The sequence below is a fragment of the Pimephales promelas genome, chromosome 3, assembly GCF_988280905.1.
Source record: "Pimephales promelas chromosome 3, fPimPro1.hap1.1, whole genome shotgun sequence".
Taxonomy (NCBI): Eukaryota; Metazoa; Chordata; class Actinopteri; order Cypriniformes; family Leuciscidae; genus Pimephales; species Pimephales promelas.
In genome coordinates, this window is record NC_142771.1 from 24237233 (window position 1) to 24255698 (window position 18466).

At 38.9% G+C, this 18466-nt stretch overlaps 3 protein-coding genes across 3 annotated transcripts; 2 read left to right on the forward strand and 1 right to left on the reverse strand.

The window, feature by feature from the left end:
• Positions 1–1078: 1078 nt before the first annotated feature.
• On the reverse strand, positions 1079–3584 carry rnf113a (ring finger protein 113A). Its single transcript, XM_039686663.2, has 10 exons — positions 3439–3584; positions 3214–3290; positions 3000–3098; positions 2789–2896; positions 2257–2366; positions 2026–2132; positions 1829–1918; positions 1655–1748; positions 1401–1507; positions 1079–1252 (listed from the first exon to the last, which is right to left on the reverse strand). The coding sequence occupies exons 1-10, from the start codon at positions 3539–3541 to the stop codon at positions 1185–1187; spliced, it is 963 nt and encodes a 320-aa protein (XP_039542597.1). The 5' UTR covers positions 3542–3584; the 3' UTR covers positions 1079–1184.
• A 693-nt stretch (positions 3585–4277) lies between these two features.
• Positions 4278–12774, forward strand: snrnp70 (small nuclear ribonucleoprotein 70 (U1)). The gene is made up of 10 exons (XM_039687819.2): positions 4278–4472; positions 5031–5184; positions 5336–5398; positions 5506–5560; positions 5638–5702; positions 5807–5869; positions 5957–6038; positions 10664–10765; positions 11047–11146; positions 11224–12774. Exons 2-10 carry the CDS (start codon positions 5038–5040, stop codon positions 12035–12037), a joined length of 1491 nt encoding a protein of 496 aa, XP_039543753.2. The 5' UTR covers positions 4278–4472; positions 5031–5037; the 3' UTR covers positions 12038–12774.
• A 71-nt stretch (positions 12775–12845) lies between these two features.
• On the forward strand, positions 12846–18384 carry lin7b (lin-7 homolog B (C. elegans)). Its single transcript, XM_039687820.2, has 6 exons — positions 12846–13147; positions 14713–14831; positions 16527–16598; positions 16693–16902; positions 17033–17196; positions 17623–18384. The coding sequence occupies exons 1-6, from the start codon at positions 13072–13074 to the stop codon at positions 17642–17644; spliced, it is 663 nt and encodes a 220-aa protein (XP_039543754.1). The 5' UTR covers positions 12846–13071; the 3' UTR covers positions 17645–18384.
• The last annotated feature ends 82 nt before the right edge of the window (positions 18385–18466 follow it).

An 18466-nucleotide genomic window follows, 5' to 3' on the forward strand; every position in this document is an offset into this window, starting at 1 on the left:
GCGTTTCAGCTGAACCAATGACACTCTATGAATGTCTACCAGCTTACAGCAACACCAGTTCACTATTGTATTACCATGTATCAAAGCATATTTGTCCAGTGAAGCATAAAGAGCTGTCAGTAAAGTCAAACTCGACTGTCCAATTAATGGATGGATTGTGGGAATGGTGCGCAATAGTTACACCACAGAAGAAGAAAAAAAGCTAGATTACTTTTTTTTTGCCTGCTATCTGGTGCAGTTGTTAGTTTAAAAATAATAATTCTGTTGTATTTTTGATAAGATTAATTTTTTTTTCTTGGCATGCGTTACAGAAGGAAGTACTTCAATGGACCGTCTGTGTATTTTTTCAGCATATTTACATCTTGGTCAAATGGAATAAATGTTGCCATTGATGATGTTTGCTGTTATAGAATTTTTTTTTTTTTTTTATATTTAGAATGTTCATTACAGTACAACTTGTTTTGAAAAACAGCATCTGCAATCATGATTTCATTACATACTATGCAGTTTATAAGAGGGAGTGTCATAGAAGTTCTTAATACGAATACAAGCCACTAAATCTGACTTCTTCACCATGGACAATTTAAACAACTTCCAGTTGTTAATAATAATAACTACAGTATCTCAAGGTAATTCCCTGAATACTTACAATAAAAATACAATACTTCCCTGAAGTATGGTGACGGCATCCCGTCAAGAAGCTACTATCACTACCTCAATCACACATGAACACACAGGTCTTTAACATCTATACACTCTCACGTCCTTCTCAGGTGTGCGCTGGTCCGACACAGGATCATTAATACTAACTCGGAGTAATACAGCCTCTCCCCGAGGGCAGCTTTTTAGTCTTCCAACATTATCACAGCTGGAAAACAATTGTTCTGAAAGTAATTACAATGATATTGCTCCTCTGCGTCATTACCATTATAGCTGTGGTGTGGACTTCATTAATCTCATTTCAGTTCTTATTCTTGACTTGGTGTAAAAAATTGGCCAATAATGTGTGTCTCTAGTGAACGACGTACAGATTGTCGAGTTCTCATCCTGGGAGATTTCTGAGAATCATGAAAAAAAGTGTTCTACAAAAGAGTGCTCGTTTATTTCAAAGGTTCTGAAAATTTACAACACAGCTGGAATCTGAATGATTAAAGTAGAAAACAGAAAGGGGGGGATGTGTGGTGCTAGTCATCCTCATCAGAAGGAGGCTGGTCAGCAGCTGCCTGCTGTTTCTGCATCTTAGCCATGAGCTCTGAGGAAAAATACACCAAACAATGAGATCCTTACTCTCCATTTCATATTACATATGACATTAGTGAGTGAATTAATCAGGGCTTGAGTTAATGACCAATTGACCAAACCTTGTCTAGTCATTTGTGATTAATGGAAAAGATAAGCACCTTTGGCTGGGTTGAAGACGCCATTGGTCTGCTGGTTACAAACATAACAGCGCTTAGATTTACGGTAGTGCTGGAGAGCACAGGCCTCGCAGAAGTAGTGCCGGCACCTGGAAAACAAAGAAATTGTAACTACAACATGCAAACAAAAATATGGATATGATGCTCTCAGGCAAAAGCATCATATTGTGTGTTTTTTGCCATGATAAGAACAGCATTTGCAATTCAAAGTGGCCATGGCTCGACGTAGCACTTACTTTGTAATAATGGGGTTCTTAAAGGACTCTCTGCAAATGAAACACTTGAAAGGAAGATCTTCCTCGTCGCTGCTCACTTCATAGTTCTCATCGTCTGCGAGATAAACAATACGTCAGAAAGCAGAACAAAAGAAGCGAAATGTTTTCTAAGACCTGTACCTAAAGGTGGCTCACCGTTTGCCCCATATCTTCCTTCTTCGAGCTCTCGCTCAATCTGCCAGCCGTGCTTGTAGTCTGAGCGGTCATGCAGAAACTTACAGCTGTCTGAGGATAAAATAAGACATGTTTGTTCCTGCAATGACATTTGTCATGAGTGTTAACATGAACCTCAATAGAAAGGCAAAAACAGACGAAACCGGTGGCTTACTAACCTCCAAATCCACAGAAGCCCGTCTCTTTATAGTCTTTACAAATGTCAGGCTGGTAATCCCACCGGACTGTGGCCCTGAGGTGCTCAGGAGCTCTGATTGGCCCTTTCCTATCACATACAAGACATTATGGATCAGTTAAAAGTTGTGTGTCGGCATATTTAGTCACAGCAAACAAGACCAGCTGCTTGTTTGACCAGCACTTACTGACTGACTGACTGACTACTGACTTACCTGACCATACCAGAGGAGGCGTTGCCCATGGTGGAATCTTTGGGCTTGATGTATTTATGGTAGTTGTTGATGCCACGATAAATCTTATCATCATCTTTACCAGTCAACTCCTATAAATAAAATACAGACATGCCACTAAATTAGCAGACTGTGCCAACCCAAACAATATCAATTTTTTATTTCTTATATATTTATTCAATTATTTATTTAGACAATTACTGTTCAATAAAATGTATCAATTCTGCTGTGTTAAATTTTTTTGAATGAGGTCACAAAAACTGAACTGATTTGATTCTTCTGTAGAGCTGAAATAGGTGTAATAATAATAACAACTGAAAGTAATGAATTCTCATATGACAATGCAGTGCAGATGCTGTTTTCTATCTACTGCTGTAAACCTGCTTTGAAGAAATCTGTAATGTAAAAATAGCTGTACAAATAATCTGTTATTAGATATCAAACCATACCTCTTTGTTTTTGTATGAATATATATATATATATTTATATTATATATTAATCTAATCCCTCGTACCTCTTGAATCTTCTGGCTGCGCTCAAAGATTGCCTGAGCATCTTTGTCCCTCTCTGTGTCTAACTCATAGACAGCAGTGGCCCCCATGTCATCTGGTCCCTCTGGTTTCTGCAACACAAACACACACACAAATCAAATAAATAAACTGCATTCTTAATGGTTTGCTATAAATCATAAGAAAGCCCCAGATGTAAATATCTGACAGACTCACCGCTGACCGGGTGGACTTGTACGCGACAGTGACACTCTTGACTTCTTTATCCTCTTCACTTTCACTTGATGAGACTGCTTCCCTCTCCACTTTCTTTGTCTATAAGGTGGGATGAGCAGTATTTAACTCGCGGTTATGGCTTCAGAGTAAACAACAACTTCGCAAAAGACTAAAATAATGCAGATTTCATTAAACATTTTAAACACCGACATACTTTCTGAATCATGGGGTTAGTGATAGCAGCTTTCTTCTTTCTGACCACAGCACTGCCCTCCTCGCCGCTACTTCTGTCTGATGAACACACAAAAACTGATACATCAGTTACTTGGTTGTAATCAGAATTACGTTGACCGAACAGACAGCTTAAACTATATTATGAAAAACTGATTAATCAATACATGCATTACCGAGCACGGAGGGGGAAATCAGCACAAAATACCTTTATCGCTATCGCTTGCATTTCTTTTCCGTGCAGAAAATTTCTTATTTGATTTCTTAAAAAGAAACTTGCATATTGTTTTAGACTCTTCTGACTCCGCCATCTTTAACTCTATGCTTTAACTACATTAACCACAGAATAATATGAAGAACTTCAGTTATAGTGCCTCTTGTGTTTGGGAATGGGATCAACAGTGAATCAGAGATGGTCTTACTGCTGCTGTTAAATAACATTTCATACATAAAAATAGTCACATTTTAATTAATAAAGTTCATATTTTATTGTTATCGAGAATGTATATAACAAAATGTATGGCAACTCGCTTTTCTGACACAAACAATAACATTTAATACTGAACTGTACTATTCTTTACACCAGAGGTTTCAGACACGCTTAATGCCAATTGGACCTACATATGTGTAAAATCTAAAAATATGATATTATTGTGATGCAGTATATTGATGTGATATGTATATTATGCCCTCTTTGCACACATTAGATTATTATTTCTTTTGGTTTCCTTTTGTTTGAGATATAAAAAAAAATATCACTTGAATCATGAAATACAAAACATGCCACTATACAAAACAAATTATTCAACAAATCCATATTGCAGCTAAACATTACTGATAGATAGATAGATAGATAGATAGATAGATAGATAGATAGATAGATAGATAGATAGATAGATAGATAGATAGATAGATAGATAGATAGATAGATAGATAGATAGATAGAAGTGCTTTGAATCCATTTATTTTGCAACACTTAACCACGCCCCTGTCGTAAAGTACCAGTAGACCGGGCTAAAGCGTCGTAAAATACCACAGTGGTTTACGGCCTCGCGCCATTTTAAGAAAGGAACAGCTCGTTCAGCTTGGTGAGAGAACACGTTGGGTATTGTCGTGTGGACCGAAATACAGAAAAACGTTCAAGGGATTTAAGAAATTCATGCACGAAAATTCCTCAGAGAAACGCGCCGAGGTTATTGGTCAAAAATCGGAGGTTTCGTCGGAACCGAATGAGAATTTGAGGTAACTCGCTATTGGAGGCCGCCCTTGGAAATGTTGGCGATCTTACATCTTTCGACTTAAATTAGTAACGCTAGAGCGGCTGACCCTAACCAGGATTGATCTTTGCTTTACACGCGTGCAACAAAACGTGCACTTGGATTAATTTATGTGATTCTTTACGGTTTGTTTATTTGTATATTACATATCTAATAATGAAGAAGCTAATTAAACCAGTCATTTATGTAAAGCAAATGTAGGGGTGTTTGTTTGCCCGAAGCTAGCCGAGCTAGCTGTTACTGCTAGCTGCTAAAGTTTAAAACCTCGTTTAGGGGTGTGTTTCCTTATTGATATAGATACTAAAAGATACTTGGACGCCACATTTTCAGTTAAAGTTTACCAACATCTAATTTGTCCGTGCAGTGTTGTCGATCGATCCTGCAAGTTAGTAGCGTTAACTGAAATCTCCTCTTAACTTTTCAATCATTTACGTTACCCACCGCAACTTCTTAAAGTATGCGGGGTTTCTGTTAAGGGTTATTTGGATTTTAATTGAATTCCTTTTTAATTTCTGTTTTCTAGGTGAACAATGACTCAGTTTCTTCCGCCGAACCTGCTGGCATTGTTTGCCCCGCGGGACCCGATACCTTTCCTGACTCAGCTCGAGAAACTTCCCCACGAGAAACACCACAACCAGCCCTACTGCGGAATTGCCCCTTTTATCCGGCATTTTGAGGTGCTTTTTTGCAATGCTATATTATTTAAACAATTTTAATAGATTTTGACTGCCAGTAAAGATTATAGATCAAGTGTTCTCATCAGACGGTTGTTCTATGCATGAAGGAAATTACTGTATGTAATGTTATTTGTTACCTCCTGTTCGTTAGGACCCCAGAGATGCTCCACCACCAACAAGAGCAGAGACGCGGGATGAGCGGTTGGAGAGGAAGGTGAGGAAGTCTTAAGTTTTAGTTATATGTATATATATATGCATGCATGCAATTGTGTTTGTGTTAATATTTTATTAATGTAATATGGTCCATTATTTCAATTCCAGAGGAGAGAGAAGATGGAAAGGAGGCAAGTTGTGGTGGAAACAGAACTGAAGCTATGTAAGTATCTGAACTGAAGTGAAACGCCGCAGCATATTGTTATAAAAGCTTATCAATTATTTCTTGTATCTCCACAGGGGACCCACATAATGATACTAATGCTCAAGGAGATGCTTTTAAGACCTTGTTTGTTGCTCGAATTGTGAGTTTTTTTGTTTGTTTTTTTTATATGAGCTTGTACACAAGAATAAAAATGATTTTATTATGTTAAAAAAAATGTTAATCTTATGTGTTTTATTTATACAGAATTATGACACCACAGAGTCCAAACTACGGCGTGAGTTTGAAGTCTATGGTCCTATCAAACGGGTAAGTTGTGTTGAATATGTACATTTCTCCACTTTCCTTTTATTTTTATCCCACTGGCTCATCTTTTAATGTTTATGCCTTTATTAGATCTACATTGTGTATAACAAGAAAACTGGAAAACCAAGAGGCTATGCGTTCATTGAATATGAACACGAGAGAGACATGCACTGTGAGTAACCAAGATATTTCATTCTTCTTTAAACTCCTTAAATTACTTGGAAATACTGAAATGTAAAAAGGCATTTATTGTCTTCTCATGAACTATTTTTATTTGAAGCAACAAATGATATTGGTTATGGTCCACCTATTTAGATTTTTTTTTTCTTTTCTGCCGGCGTCACCACAAATTTAGAATTAGCCTTTCAATCAAAAATGTTTGCAGAACATTTGAGAATGTGTAACTCATGTTATAAAACTCCATTTTGTGTGTGCGTGTGCTTGTGTGATGGCTTGTGTCAACCCTATCATACCTGTGTTCGTAGTATATTCCTGTTTTTTTACCCCGTGCGTGTGTTGCATCTGTGTGAGTGTGACGGTGCAGCACATGTGGGTGAAGAGCGGAGTGTGGCTGTGCGTTAGCCCAACACACATTCTGATGAATGTTGCCACTCTATGGCATCTCTGTAATGTTTAGGCTGTGTGACATAGCAGTGTGTTTCCGGACGGAGCGGTGATGGTAAGCTAAAGGCTAAGACTGTCTGTAGTGAAAAAGGTGACCCATATACTTACACACCTGTTCATGTCTGGTGCACAAACAGCCGTTAATATCAAGGCTTTTTATACCTCAGTACACACAGGGGCCTTTTATGATTGAAGTGTTGCGGAGCGAGTCAATGCTTTCTATTAATTGTGTGTTGTTCTCATTGCTACTGCAGCCGCCTATCTCTGATGGCTATTGGCCAGAGCTGGCTTGCAGATCATGATGATGGTTTTGATACATCTACACCCTACTACCACAGCTCAGTATATGGTTGGTATGATGGGTTTGTATGATGGGTAAGATTTCTTTACACCCCTCATCTAATTTTAGTTGATAGGTGTACCAAATCACTTCTCATCTGCCCCATTTTAGGGCTAAACATAGGGCTGCCAGTTGTTATTGACTGTGGCTTGGGCCAGTTCTAGTGAGTGCGAGCCTGTCATTAATCTCTTCTATTAAAGCCATTGTACTACTAATGTGGTTGTACCCTGCAAGATTTAGTCTGTGCAGTATTGGTTACACTTGAAACCGAACTTTGTTGTAAAGAGAACCTGTTTGTTATATTACGACACACAATTGCCGTGTTAAAGTGGATGGTGATCTCGTTGTTGGATATTAAAATATAGATGCATCTTTTTTTTCACACATAGTTAAATTCATCTCCTAAATCTCTCCACAAGGTTGGATAATCCATGCCATAAAAGTGCAGTTACGTTTACAGTTTAAGTGAAGTTTTGCAGAGGAAATCCAGTCTTTTCAATAGTAATCCAGTGATGTAGAATTTTGCATTTCAGGTGGTTAGAAGATTTACCCATGCAGATTTCGCGTAGGGTTGAAGTTGGTCACGTAGATTTGGCATGTTGGAAAAACAGAAAGCTGCTTGGTTTGATCGTGACTTAGCTACACTATTAACAATTTGACAGTGGATATTTTTACCTGCAAAACTTAGTGCTAATGTGATTGCAAGTTAACACTGTTGCTATGCAACAACTAGAAGAAAATGATCTGCTCTTGTTTTGTGTAGTGACGAACAAGTTTCACGTTATTGCCATAACTTGCTATATTGCCAAGTGTTACTATATCAAAAAAGCCAGGAGCTTAACTGGTTTTTAATGTAAAAAATGGCACAAAGACTTATTTGGTAATGCAATCTTATTTAAATAAAAATTCAAAGTGTGTAGGCACTATTTTTGCTGAAATGGTGGTGTTGGCTTTAATAGAATAGGTTAACTAAGGACTTTGGATATTTAAATCACTGCACGGAACCCAATTACATCTAAAGATTCTTATTGCCATGGACTCACCTTGTAGAGCATCAATGGTTAAATTCATTTCCAGAGTTTCTGTGAGACACTTGATCCATAGGCCTCAGAAATGTCTATTTAGGTTAAGTGAGGAGGTGCAACCTTTCCTGTGACTTTCCTTTTGTCCAAACTGAATATTTACCACTATTTACAAGCTCTTAATGGGCTGAAAAAATGACATGGATACAACCAAGTAAGAATTAAATAAAATACTTTACTTAAGACATGTTTATACAATTAAGTTGCCTAATGTGCACTTTTCTGAACTCTAGTTTTTTTTTTTTCCAATTCCATTTCCTTTAAATTTTGACTTGCAAGGCCCTGTAGAATCGTAAAGAATTTAAACTAAATGGAAAAACTGGTCTGAGAGATTTTATGGATATAAGGGTGGTTGGTAAGCCCCTCTTGTTGGTTAGGTAGGTGAGGGTTGTGGTAAGGCCCTCCGTTAACTATTAAATGAGGGTGGATGGTAAGGCCCTCTTGTTGGGTAGGTGCGCTGAGGGTGTTTGGTAAGCCCCTCTAGTTTGGTATGGTAGTCTGACTCTGAGGGTTGTTGGTAAGGCCCTCTGGATGAGATGTCAGGACAGATGTGTGCGAAATAACTTGAGGGTTTGATGGTAAGACCCCCATGATGGGTTTCAACCGAACACCGTCGACAGTGCAGACCAGAATAGCTTCGTGGATTTCATCGTATCCCTTGTTAATGGATTGGATCCCTAATTCCTTGGTTCAAGGTTGTCCAGTTTTGATTTTAAAAAAAATTATATCAAATGTACTGAAAGACGTTTTGATTCGAGACTGCTGGAGTCGCCAGGCTACGTTTCCGTGGGGTGTTCCATCAAGGACTTCATCCTTGGCCAGGTATTATGGTAAGATAGCATCTCCAGGTAATGTGGTAAGACTGGGATATGACTAAATACTTAAGGGCTTAGACTTATTTTAGACCAGCAGAAGGAAAAGACCTAAGGGTATTGGCCATATTGAAGTGTGTGGGAATTGTGTAACTTTATTAAAAGCTGTACTTCTAGCATACCCATTATTTATAATGTATAGAAGCTAGAAGTAAAGCTCTGCCTTTTTTTTTTTCGCCTCCCCTTTGGTCTACCGTGATGTGTGCGCAAATGGTGCTAATGTTCATAGAAATTCTGTATGAGTGTGAATGAATGTTTGAGAGATTTTGGAGAATGGATAGTGGCTTTTAGTGTAACTGTATTCACTAAGTGCCTTTTTTTTCTTGTGGCTTTCTATCAAGATTTAATGAGAATAAAATTGTGTTAATGGGCAGTTTAATGTGGATCACACTTAATTTGGAGATAATTAGTTGCCCAAGCTGTTGAGTTCAATGCTTTAGTTTTTGCGATCCACATTGCACTGTTAGAACTGCCTTACTTTTTAATGTTTACCATAGCACTTAAATGTTCTTTCATATTTCTTTCTGAATACCAGAGAGATGGCATTTTGCCTGAATATTACATAGTTTTTAGGAAGCACACGATTTATTGTCTTTAAACGCTAAAGACAGGGATACACTGCAAGAGTTCAGACACTCAGGGGGTTGTGCGCCATTGCACGTTACGAGTTAACCTGATAATTATGTCAAAGTAATTGGTACACTGCACGACTGCACTGTGAGCTGGCGGCAATCATATGATCTTTCATGCTTGACACAGAGATTCTGGAGCATGTTGCTGATATACCTTCAGATAGAAAAAAACACCAAAAATAAAGACGAATGTGCAAATGATTTGGTGAAAAGCAAAGGACAGCATGGCCATTCCTTTGACAAACAAAAATACATTCCAGTTTTTGTTGAATGCATTTCCTCTAGGGTTGCTTCAACTGGGCTATAATATTGATAGATCTAGCCTATGTGATACAATTGTGTATGATTTGGCAATAGGGGACAGCCTATACATAAGGAAAAATTGGGCTGACTCACCCAATTGTTGAGTGTTTAAAAAAACATTATCAGGGTTTCAGGAGGTGCTCGTAGTGTTCTCTGCTCGTAATTCCTCACTTAATGTGAGCCGCGTCAATACGAGCATCAGCAATTTCCAAGTGACTTCTCCTGAGTCCTGAGATGATAAATCGCCTGTGAGATCGCACAGCATCAAAAATTGTACCTTGTGCGTCCAGCTTAAGTGTTATCTGGAGTTTTTATCTTCAATACTGAGAATTTAGATGCCACTGTAATGTTCCGTGATGCGTTACAGTTAAATTTAAGGTATTTGGGATAATATTCTGCAACTTGCAATATTCAGTTTAGTTTGTGTTAATTTTTGAAATTAGCATATGGATCATGAATTCCTTTCATACAGGGTATTTCTTATAAAAGCATTATTGTGCTTTGGAATTATTTTAAGAAATGTAGTCTGGAAAATCTGCTTAAATCTATAATCCAAATCAAGAACTTCAAAAATTACTAAATGCGTTTTTTTTTTTTTTATTATAAATAAAGGCAATATTTTTTGTGATTTGTTAATGCGTGACTCAATCCATGCGCGTTATCATTAACTAAGGTAGAAGAAAGCTTTTTTTTTTTTTTTTAGCTCATAGCAGCATTGTCAGTTTATCTCATTCCTGGTGTCTTATCCATTCGGAGGTAAGCGTGTGTCTTCAAATAGCTTAATGTTTTTAACGGAGTTCATCCCAAATTCAAGGTATGTAGTAGGAAATACTGTTGTGTGTGTTCTTGATTTCTCATTGTCCATCTCTTTCTTTCTTTGTACTCCTTATTCTCTTCATTCCTCAATCTCCCCTTTTCTATTGCTCGTCTGTCAACTCTACTAGCTGCCTACAAGCATGCGGATGGCAAAAAGATTGATGGACGTAGAGTACTTGTTGATGTTGAAAGAGGAAGAACGGTCAAAGGATGGCACCCCAGACGACTTGGTAAGCACTTCAATGGTTTTTTTTTCCAGGCCAGAGGTGTCCAATGCTTTTTCTGGAGGACCAATGTCCTGTAGCCTGCCTCAACATACTTGTCTGAATCTTTCTAGTTATCCAAAAGACCTTGATTAGCTTGTTCAGGAGTGTTTGTTTTAGGGTTGATAAAACTCTGCATGACAATCAATCTTGAGTTCCAGAGTTGCCCACCCCTGGTAAAGATGGTATGGTTGGGATAGCAAGTGTGTTTATACTTCACACCAATATATATGCATTTTATTATCCAGGTGGAGGTCTTGGGGGTACAAGGCGAGGGGGAGCAGATGTCAACATCAAGCACTCTGGCAGAGATGACACCTCCCGTTATGATGACCGACCAATTGGAAGGCAAGTTGTCTGGAGCATAATTTTGATTTTAGATGGGTACCTTTCAGCCCTTAACCCTATTGTCTATTATCCTGCAGTGACCGTGATCGGGATCGTGGCGAACGCAGGGAACGCAGTCGTGACCGAGACAAGGAGCGTGGAGAGCGCGGAGAGCGTCGCCGCTCTCGATCCCGAGAGAGACGCAGACACACCAGATCTCGGGAGCGTGAGAGGGCTCTTGTGGTTCCGGGGGAGGAGACTGGGGGCAGCAGTCGACGCCGAGAAAGAGAAAGAGACAGAGGTGCCGTTGGAGGCAGCCGAGAGAGGAGTAGAGACCGGGATAGAGAAAGAGACCGCAAAAGGAGAAGCAGGAGCAGGGATAGAAAGAGAGATAGGGAAAGAGGCAAGGGTGCAGAAGGAGGAGAGGAAGGCATGGGTGGGCTAGCTGACGGAATGATTCCAGAAGGGGGAGAACGGGGAATGGAGGACCCCTTGGGTGGTGAACCAGGGCGAGGTGAGGAGGGAGGGCCTGAAGGAGAAGAGAGAGGGAGGGATCGAGACAAAGACCGGGAAAGAGACCGTGATAGGAAGCGTAGCCATAGAGATAAAGATAGAGACAGGGATCGGGAGAGAAGGCGAGATAGGGATAGAGATCGTGAACACAAACGGGACCGAGGTGATCGGGACCGTGGGGACCGGCGGGAAGATAGACATGTATCCTCCTCAGGAGATCAAGAGGGTTTGGGTAATGGAGGTGATGGGGGTGAAGAGCAAGTGCCACCACAATCAGAAGAAGGTTCACAGGATGGGATGAGGATGATGATGATGGATCAGGATTCCATCCAGTCAGGAGAGGGCTATGCCTCCAATGAGAATGGGTACAGGATGGAGGCCCAGGGTGATGGGTACTGAGAGTGCCACTGTTGTGTGAATGATCCAAGGTTATCCAGTTGCAATGTTGATTTGATTCCCAAATATCCTCAACCGTTATTTAATGCCTACACACCCTCCTATGCTTGCACTATGTCCAGTGTGTGAGTATTACACTGTACCACCAACAGCTATCGCTGAGAGAGCTTAGTGTCTCCCTGGTAAGAAGCGTACTTTTGTTTAATAAAAAGATTATGTAGCTGAACTGATTTTTTTTTTAGCCTGTTTAAATTATATCTGGGGATTTGTTTGCATAAAACTTCACCTAATAACTAGCCTTATGATGCATTTGAAATCCCTGTTATAACCAACTAAGTATCAATTGACCGTGTTGCTGGGATAAAGTCTCTTGACTGAAGTACTGTATCTTTTACGGTGTAGTATCAGTAAGGGATGGGTAATTGATGGTTTAAAATGTGTCTGTACATTGTTTCTTTTACATTAGTCCTCACCTCCCCCCAGTTTCTCTTTAGTGGTCTCTTTTTTTTGTCTTGTACATTTTTATTATATATTTGGTCTAATATTGATCGTTTGCAAATCGTACAGTGGCCCCTAATTTTACTGTAGGAACAATTACAGGAAAAAAGTACACAATTGTGTTTTTTAAAGAATGTTTGCTATGGGTTCACAAAAAGCGCTCTTATTTTTTTTCTTTTTTGCTTATCTCTGGTTGTATTGGTTCTGCCTTTCATCCTTGAATAAATCATTTTTTATTGACACATCGAGTTCTTGATTCCTTGTCTTACAAACGGTATTGAACTTGCGCCTCTTGCTCTGACGTGTTGTATTGCGTCATTCAGTAAGCGGCTGCCTAGGACGAATCGAGTGCACACTCTTCGCGCTTCTCTATCCTCATTAGCTGAAGGCAGCATCTATATGCTTTCACTGGAGCTGCAGTAAATACGTTTGATTCTTACAATTGAAAATCCGTTCATTTTGATCCAAATCGATATCTTCTAGTTGATTACAATTCTACTTGTGAACGCTTCAGTCCTCCACTGCAGCAGACGATCTTCATGATGTCATCGTATTATCATACGGGGAAAGATGTGGACATGGCGGCGATGACAGAACCACTCTGCTTGGAAAGAGGTAGTTTAATTGGTCCTATGTATGTATTATATCAGACCAACGTTTAACGTTAGCATTTGGAAAATGGCAGATAGATTAGCCAATGAACTGGCAGGGTCTTGTGTCTGTTAAGCAGGCAGTATTAGTGACGAGCGGAGCATTTCGTTCAAATAATGTGAATGAATCAGTGTAGTAGTTTGTTTTTTGCTTAATTCATTCAATAAAACCGATACATTTACAGGTAAATGATACATCTGGGAACGTGGAAGCACATAGAGAGTAATTCCCTGATCTAACTTAATTGCATCCGTCATCCGTGTCCATGTTTGCGTTATATACGGGTGAATGTTCTCTTTTCTGTGCTACGTCTTCCACCGTTGAGAATGCAGTCGTACGCTATAGACCGCGGGCGTCTTTAATCATTTTATTATAAACTGCCCTTAACCCCTTCATCACCTGCGACCACTGGAATGGACATCACATGGTTTTTGGTTCAAACCAATACATTTTTTTTAGTACTGCCTGGTCACTGATTGGTCCCTGATCAACCAATCAAGGAAAGAATGACCCATAACTTAGGGTTAGTTCACAAAAAAAAAAAAGTCTGTCATAATTAGCTACTCACCCTCATGTCCTTCTAAACCTATGAGACCTTCATTCTTTCAAACAAATATTTATACGAATAAACGCCTAAATTCCATACGTTGTTCATATAAAGTGATCAAGTCTCTTCAGAAAATTTGGACTAAACTGTTCATATGGTTTCTTTTCATGATTACTTAGGACCTTTTTGAAGTGGTAGTTGTGTAGCTGTCTATGAAGGGAATGAATTGATTTCTGATTTCATCAACAATATCTTCATTTGTGCTGTGAGGGTGAAAGTCTTATGGGTGTGGAATTACTTGAGGGTGAGTAAGTAATGATGTAATTTTCATTTTTGGGTGAACTAACCCTTTAATATGATTGAAATTCAGGCATCACATAAGACCTGCTTGGCAGGAGGTGGAGGAGCATCATTGGCTTGCACTTGTTATAATCTTAATCAAGTGATAATATTCAGTATAAATAGTTAATTTGAAGATTCTTCAGAGCTGTTAGAACACAGGATTGTTTTAATGTCTATCGGAATGGGTATTGGGGGTTAATAAAATGAATTTATTTCATTCATATGAATTTATGATGTCAATGTTGTAAACATAAACTGTCTTTCAGTTTTTCATTAGTTTTAGTGAAAAACAACAATAGCAAATGTGAAATGAGTGAATACACAGCAACACACATGCACTCCACATACACTGATGCCTTGATACTATATAACACGATCATATATTTATCAAAACCAGCAAGTACACACAAATACATCAAGAAATGCCCATTTTTTGCTCGGTGAAAAACAATCAGGTCTGAAGAGTTTAAAGCATCATTACTTTAACATATGGATGGTGCTTTAGAAAAAAAAAAATCAGCAGATTAGTAGTTTTTATAATAACCAAAACTTTTCATGACAAAGCTTTCAATCCCAGGTTATCTTTGTTGGCAAGTTGTTTTTTTAATGTATATTTCTGTAATGGTTTATTTCTCTCCAGATGTGTGCAGGGTGATAGAACTGTTGGACAGGCTTCAAAGAAGCGGTGAGCTTCCTCCTCCCAAACTTCAGGCTCTACAGAGAGTTCTACAGAGCAAGTTCTGTGCTGCCATCAGAGAGGTAAAGGCTACTTCAGTCCTTCAAACATGAGGACGCTTGACTCTCTGAATTTGCTTCTATTAATAACTGTTTCTTGGATTCTTTTGCTTTCAGTTGGAACAAATTGCCTTCATTAAAAACAGTGAGAAATGTTTACTAAATTTTTACCTTTTATTTTGTGCTGATTTCACAGAACACTTATGGGACATAAGCAGTTAGGTTAAAACGAAGGTTTGAAATGTAGAAATTATCACCACATAACACAGGATTTTGTCCTTTTCCACCCCCACACATATATGGTTGTTTCTCGTAGAAAGTATTGTGCTGCACTGTTCCTCCTCCTGAATGACTCACTTTCCTGTCTCTTTGAGACTACATCTCACTTCAGCCTCCATGTCTCACTCCTTGACCTGCGGTAATCGGTGCTTATGCCAGGAGTTCTGATGTCCTGCTCTTTGCGTAGCTGAGAGAGAAATGTCTTATAGGAAGACAAGGTTTTGATCTGGATGCCTGCATTGGTTTGAAAATTAGCCTTCTACTTCCCTAATTTTACATTGGAATTAACTGATAAAACTTACATGGCTCTTGATTCTGATTGTTCAAAAATGGTACTATATCAAATTTTCTTCTAAGAACACTAAACTGTGTACCAGTAATTGACCATTGTACGGCACCATAAAGAGTAACCAAACCCTAAACCAACTTTTTTTAGTCAATGATCTGTAAGCATGGATCTTTATTAATACCAGTCATTGATTTGAGTATCTTGTTTGACATTTGTGTATAAAGTGTTTTATTTCTACAATGTATGGTGTAAAAACGTCTTAGTGCTGCCCTCTTTTGGTTGAACGGTGGCTACTGCAGTAGAATTTTCCTATTGGATGTTCCGCACTTTGTGACTTACGCAGGTTTCAGCTCACCACGCTCTTGGTACGAGCTACGCCCTTTGGCAGTATAAAAACCAGCTTGTTTCCTCAAAACCAGTCAGGAGTTGGAATTGCGAGTATTGAAAACGATCAGGATAGAGTGTTTTAGCATCTATTTCGTCCCCTCTATCTCCGCTGGGGTCTGCCCAATTTTTCAGCATTTTTCAAATATTGCCAGTGGGTGGAGTCAGGCTCTGACCAGGGGTTTAGTTACCCTTTAACATTCATGTAACCTTTCCATTCCACAAAATTGGTTCCTTTAACTGAACCTTTGGTTGAAAGGTTGTTTGGGGAGCCAAAAATGGCTCTTTCATGGCATCGCAGTGTAGCTGTCGTGTCTCTCATATCACCGTGATATATATTTCCTTTTATATAATTAAAGCTAAAATCAATATTTAATGTACATTTATTTATTTGGTAATCAACAGCCATGTTATAAGAAAGATAAAGAACAGTCACATGGTCATTGTCACAAAATAAGCGCTCACTGAATGATCAAGATCCTGTTGTGAAGCAGAAAGGTTTGTGGCATACTTTAGGGGTTTATTTTGCAATTGAGACCAACTGATTGTACATGATTAACCCTTATGAACTCATCAACAATCATTATAAAATATTTAAACATCAGTAGTCTGTGTACATCCCATAATGTATGCACATGGAAATATCAATCAATTTCAGGTATAAAAGAGTATTTTGTTATTATTCATTATTACGTTTTACAAACTCACTGTAAACTACAAAATACTTTCTCGCAGTGGTTGAAATGTCATGACTGGCCCTCTTTTAGGTCTACGAGCAGCTTTATGATACGTTGGACATTATAGGTGGGCCCGAGGTCCGAGCACAAGCCACTGCCAAGGTAACTTTTTACCAAAAACTGCCACTAAAGTTAATCAAGAATGATTGTTGTACACTGAAGGAAACATTTATTTGATCTCTTTTTTCCACCCCAGGCCACAGTAGCAGCGTTCGCAGCCAGTGAAGGCCATGCACACCCACGAGTGGTTGAACTCCCTAAAACAGACGAGGGGCTCGGGTTCAACATCATGGGGGGAAAAGAACAAAACTCTCCCATCTACATCTCCAGGGTCATCCCAGGAGGTGTTGCTGACCGACAGGGTGGTCTGAAGAGAGGAGATCAGCTGCTCTCTGTTAATGGAGTGGTAATTTAGCAACTATATTTTTGCATGTGTGACCATGGCTTTGATTTCAAAAGCTGTGGTTTGCCACAATAACATGTTAACATGCTTGCAGACTTCAAAATGTCCTTCATTTATTTATCATTGTGTGTAGAGTGTGGAGGGAGAACACCATGAGAAAGCTGTAGAGCTGCTAAAGGCAGCTCAGGGTTCAGTGAAGCTGGTGGTGCGTTACACGCCTAAAGTCCTAGAAGAGATGGAAGCCAGGTTTGAGAAGATGAGAAGTGCCAGGAGACGCCAGCAACATACCAGCTACTCGTGAGTGCGACTTCATCACTTTCTTTTCCTTTCCTTTCTTTCCCCTGTGGTTCTTTCCTTTTTCTCATCTTCTCTCAGCCGATTAGTAATCAGAGGAGATTCTTGTTTCTTTAGAAATAAGCTAATGTTCTGCTTTGATGCTCATTTATTTGATAAATATTACAGTAAAAACAGTAATATTGTGAAATATGATTACAATTTAAAATAACTCTTCTATTTTGATCATTTTAGAACAGCGTGTCATGTGCGAGAAGCTGCAAAAGACACAAGTGCAACAGTCAAACATGACGTCAAGCACATTTACATAGAACAATTATGGAAAAGTAGCGAGTTGAATGCAAAAAGATGTTCTGTGTGAACTTGTTTTTCTGTATATAGAACTATCTGTGATTTAACATTTCCCCATCATCGTCTTTTCACCGTCAGGTCTTTGGAGTCCAGGGGTTAACCAGTCTTAAATTCTGACTGGCCTGCTGATCCATTCTCCCACCCGTTCTGCTCCTGTAGGATGACAGAAGACCCTGGGGAGATCAGTGTAGACTACCCTTAGATATTTATGTTAGTGGAACGATCTCAAAACATGTAGACCTCAAATATACTATTTTCCCTGGCCATCCAGAGGGAAAGACTACATAGTGCATCTGGTCTGTCTTGAGTCTTATTCTCTATTGTATTCTTATGTGGAACCTGCACCCTGTGATATGCTGTGTATGTGTGTGTGTGTGTGTGTGTGTGTATGTTTGTGTCTGTTAGCACAGAAGAGAGTTTTAACAATTGCCTAGAGGGTCCAAATAGCACGCTGTGTCTTTTGCTGTAGGATTATTGATGAACTGAATGGCATGATGGTTTCTACTTAGACCCTTATTCTTTCACTCACTTATTGAGTCTGTGTTTCAGAAAACATGCATTGACAAGCTATGCATCACATTTACAGTATAAGTATTCTTGTCTCATGTGTTCCACACTGTGAGAACTACATCAGGAGGACAAACACTGTTATTCCAAAAGACACTTCCTGAATGAACTGATTGCTCTGTTCTAAGCATGCTATACTCAAATAGGGTCATGAAAATGTGCTGCTATGATTGGCTTTGTTCTGCCAGTCATAATGCCTCTGTTCAATGCTTGAATTTTTTTTTTGTTTATTTATATATTTATTCACACATTAAAAGCAACAATCTAATTGTATAGTCTGGTGAGTTAATTTATGACCAATGTCAGTTGTTTATAATTGCACAGTTTGGACAAAATACCATAGTTGGTTCAGGAT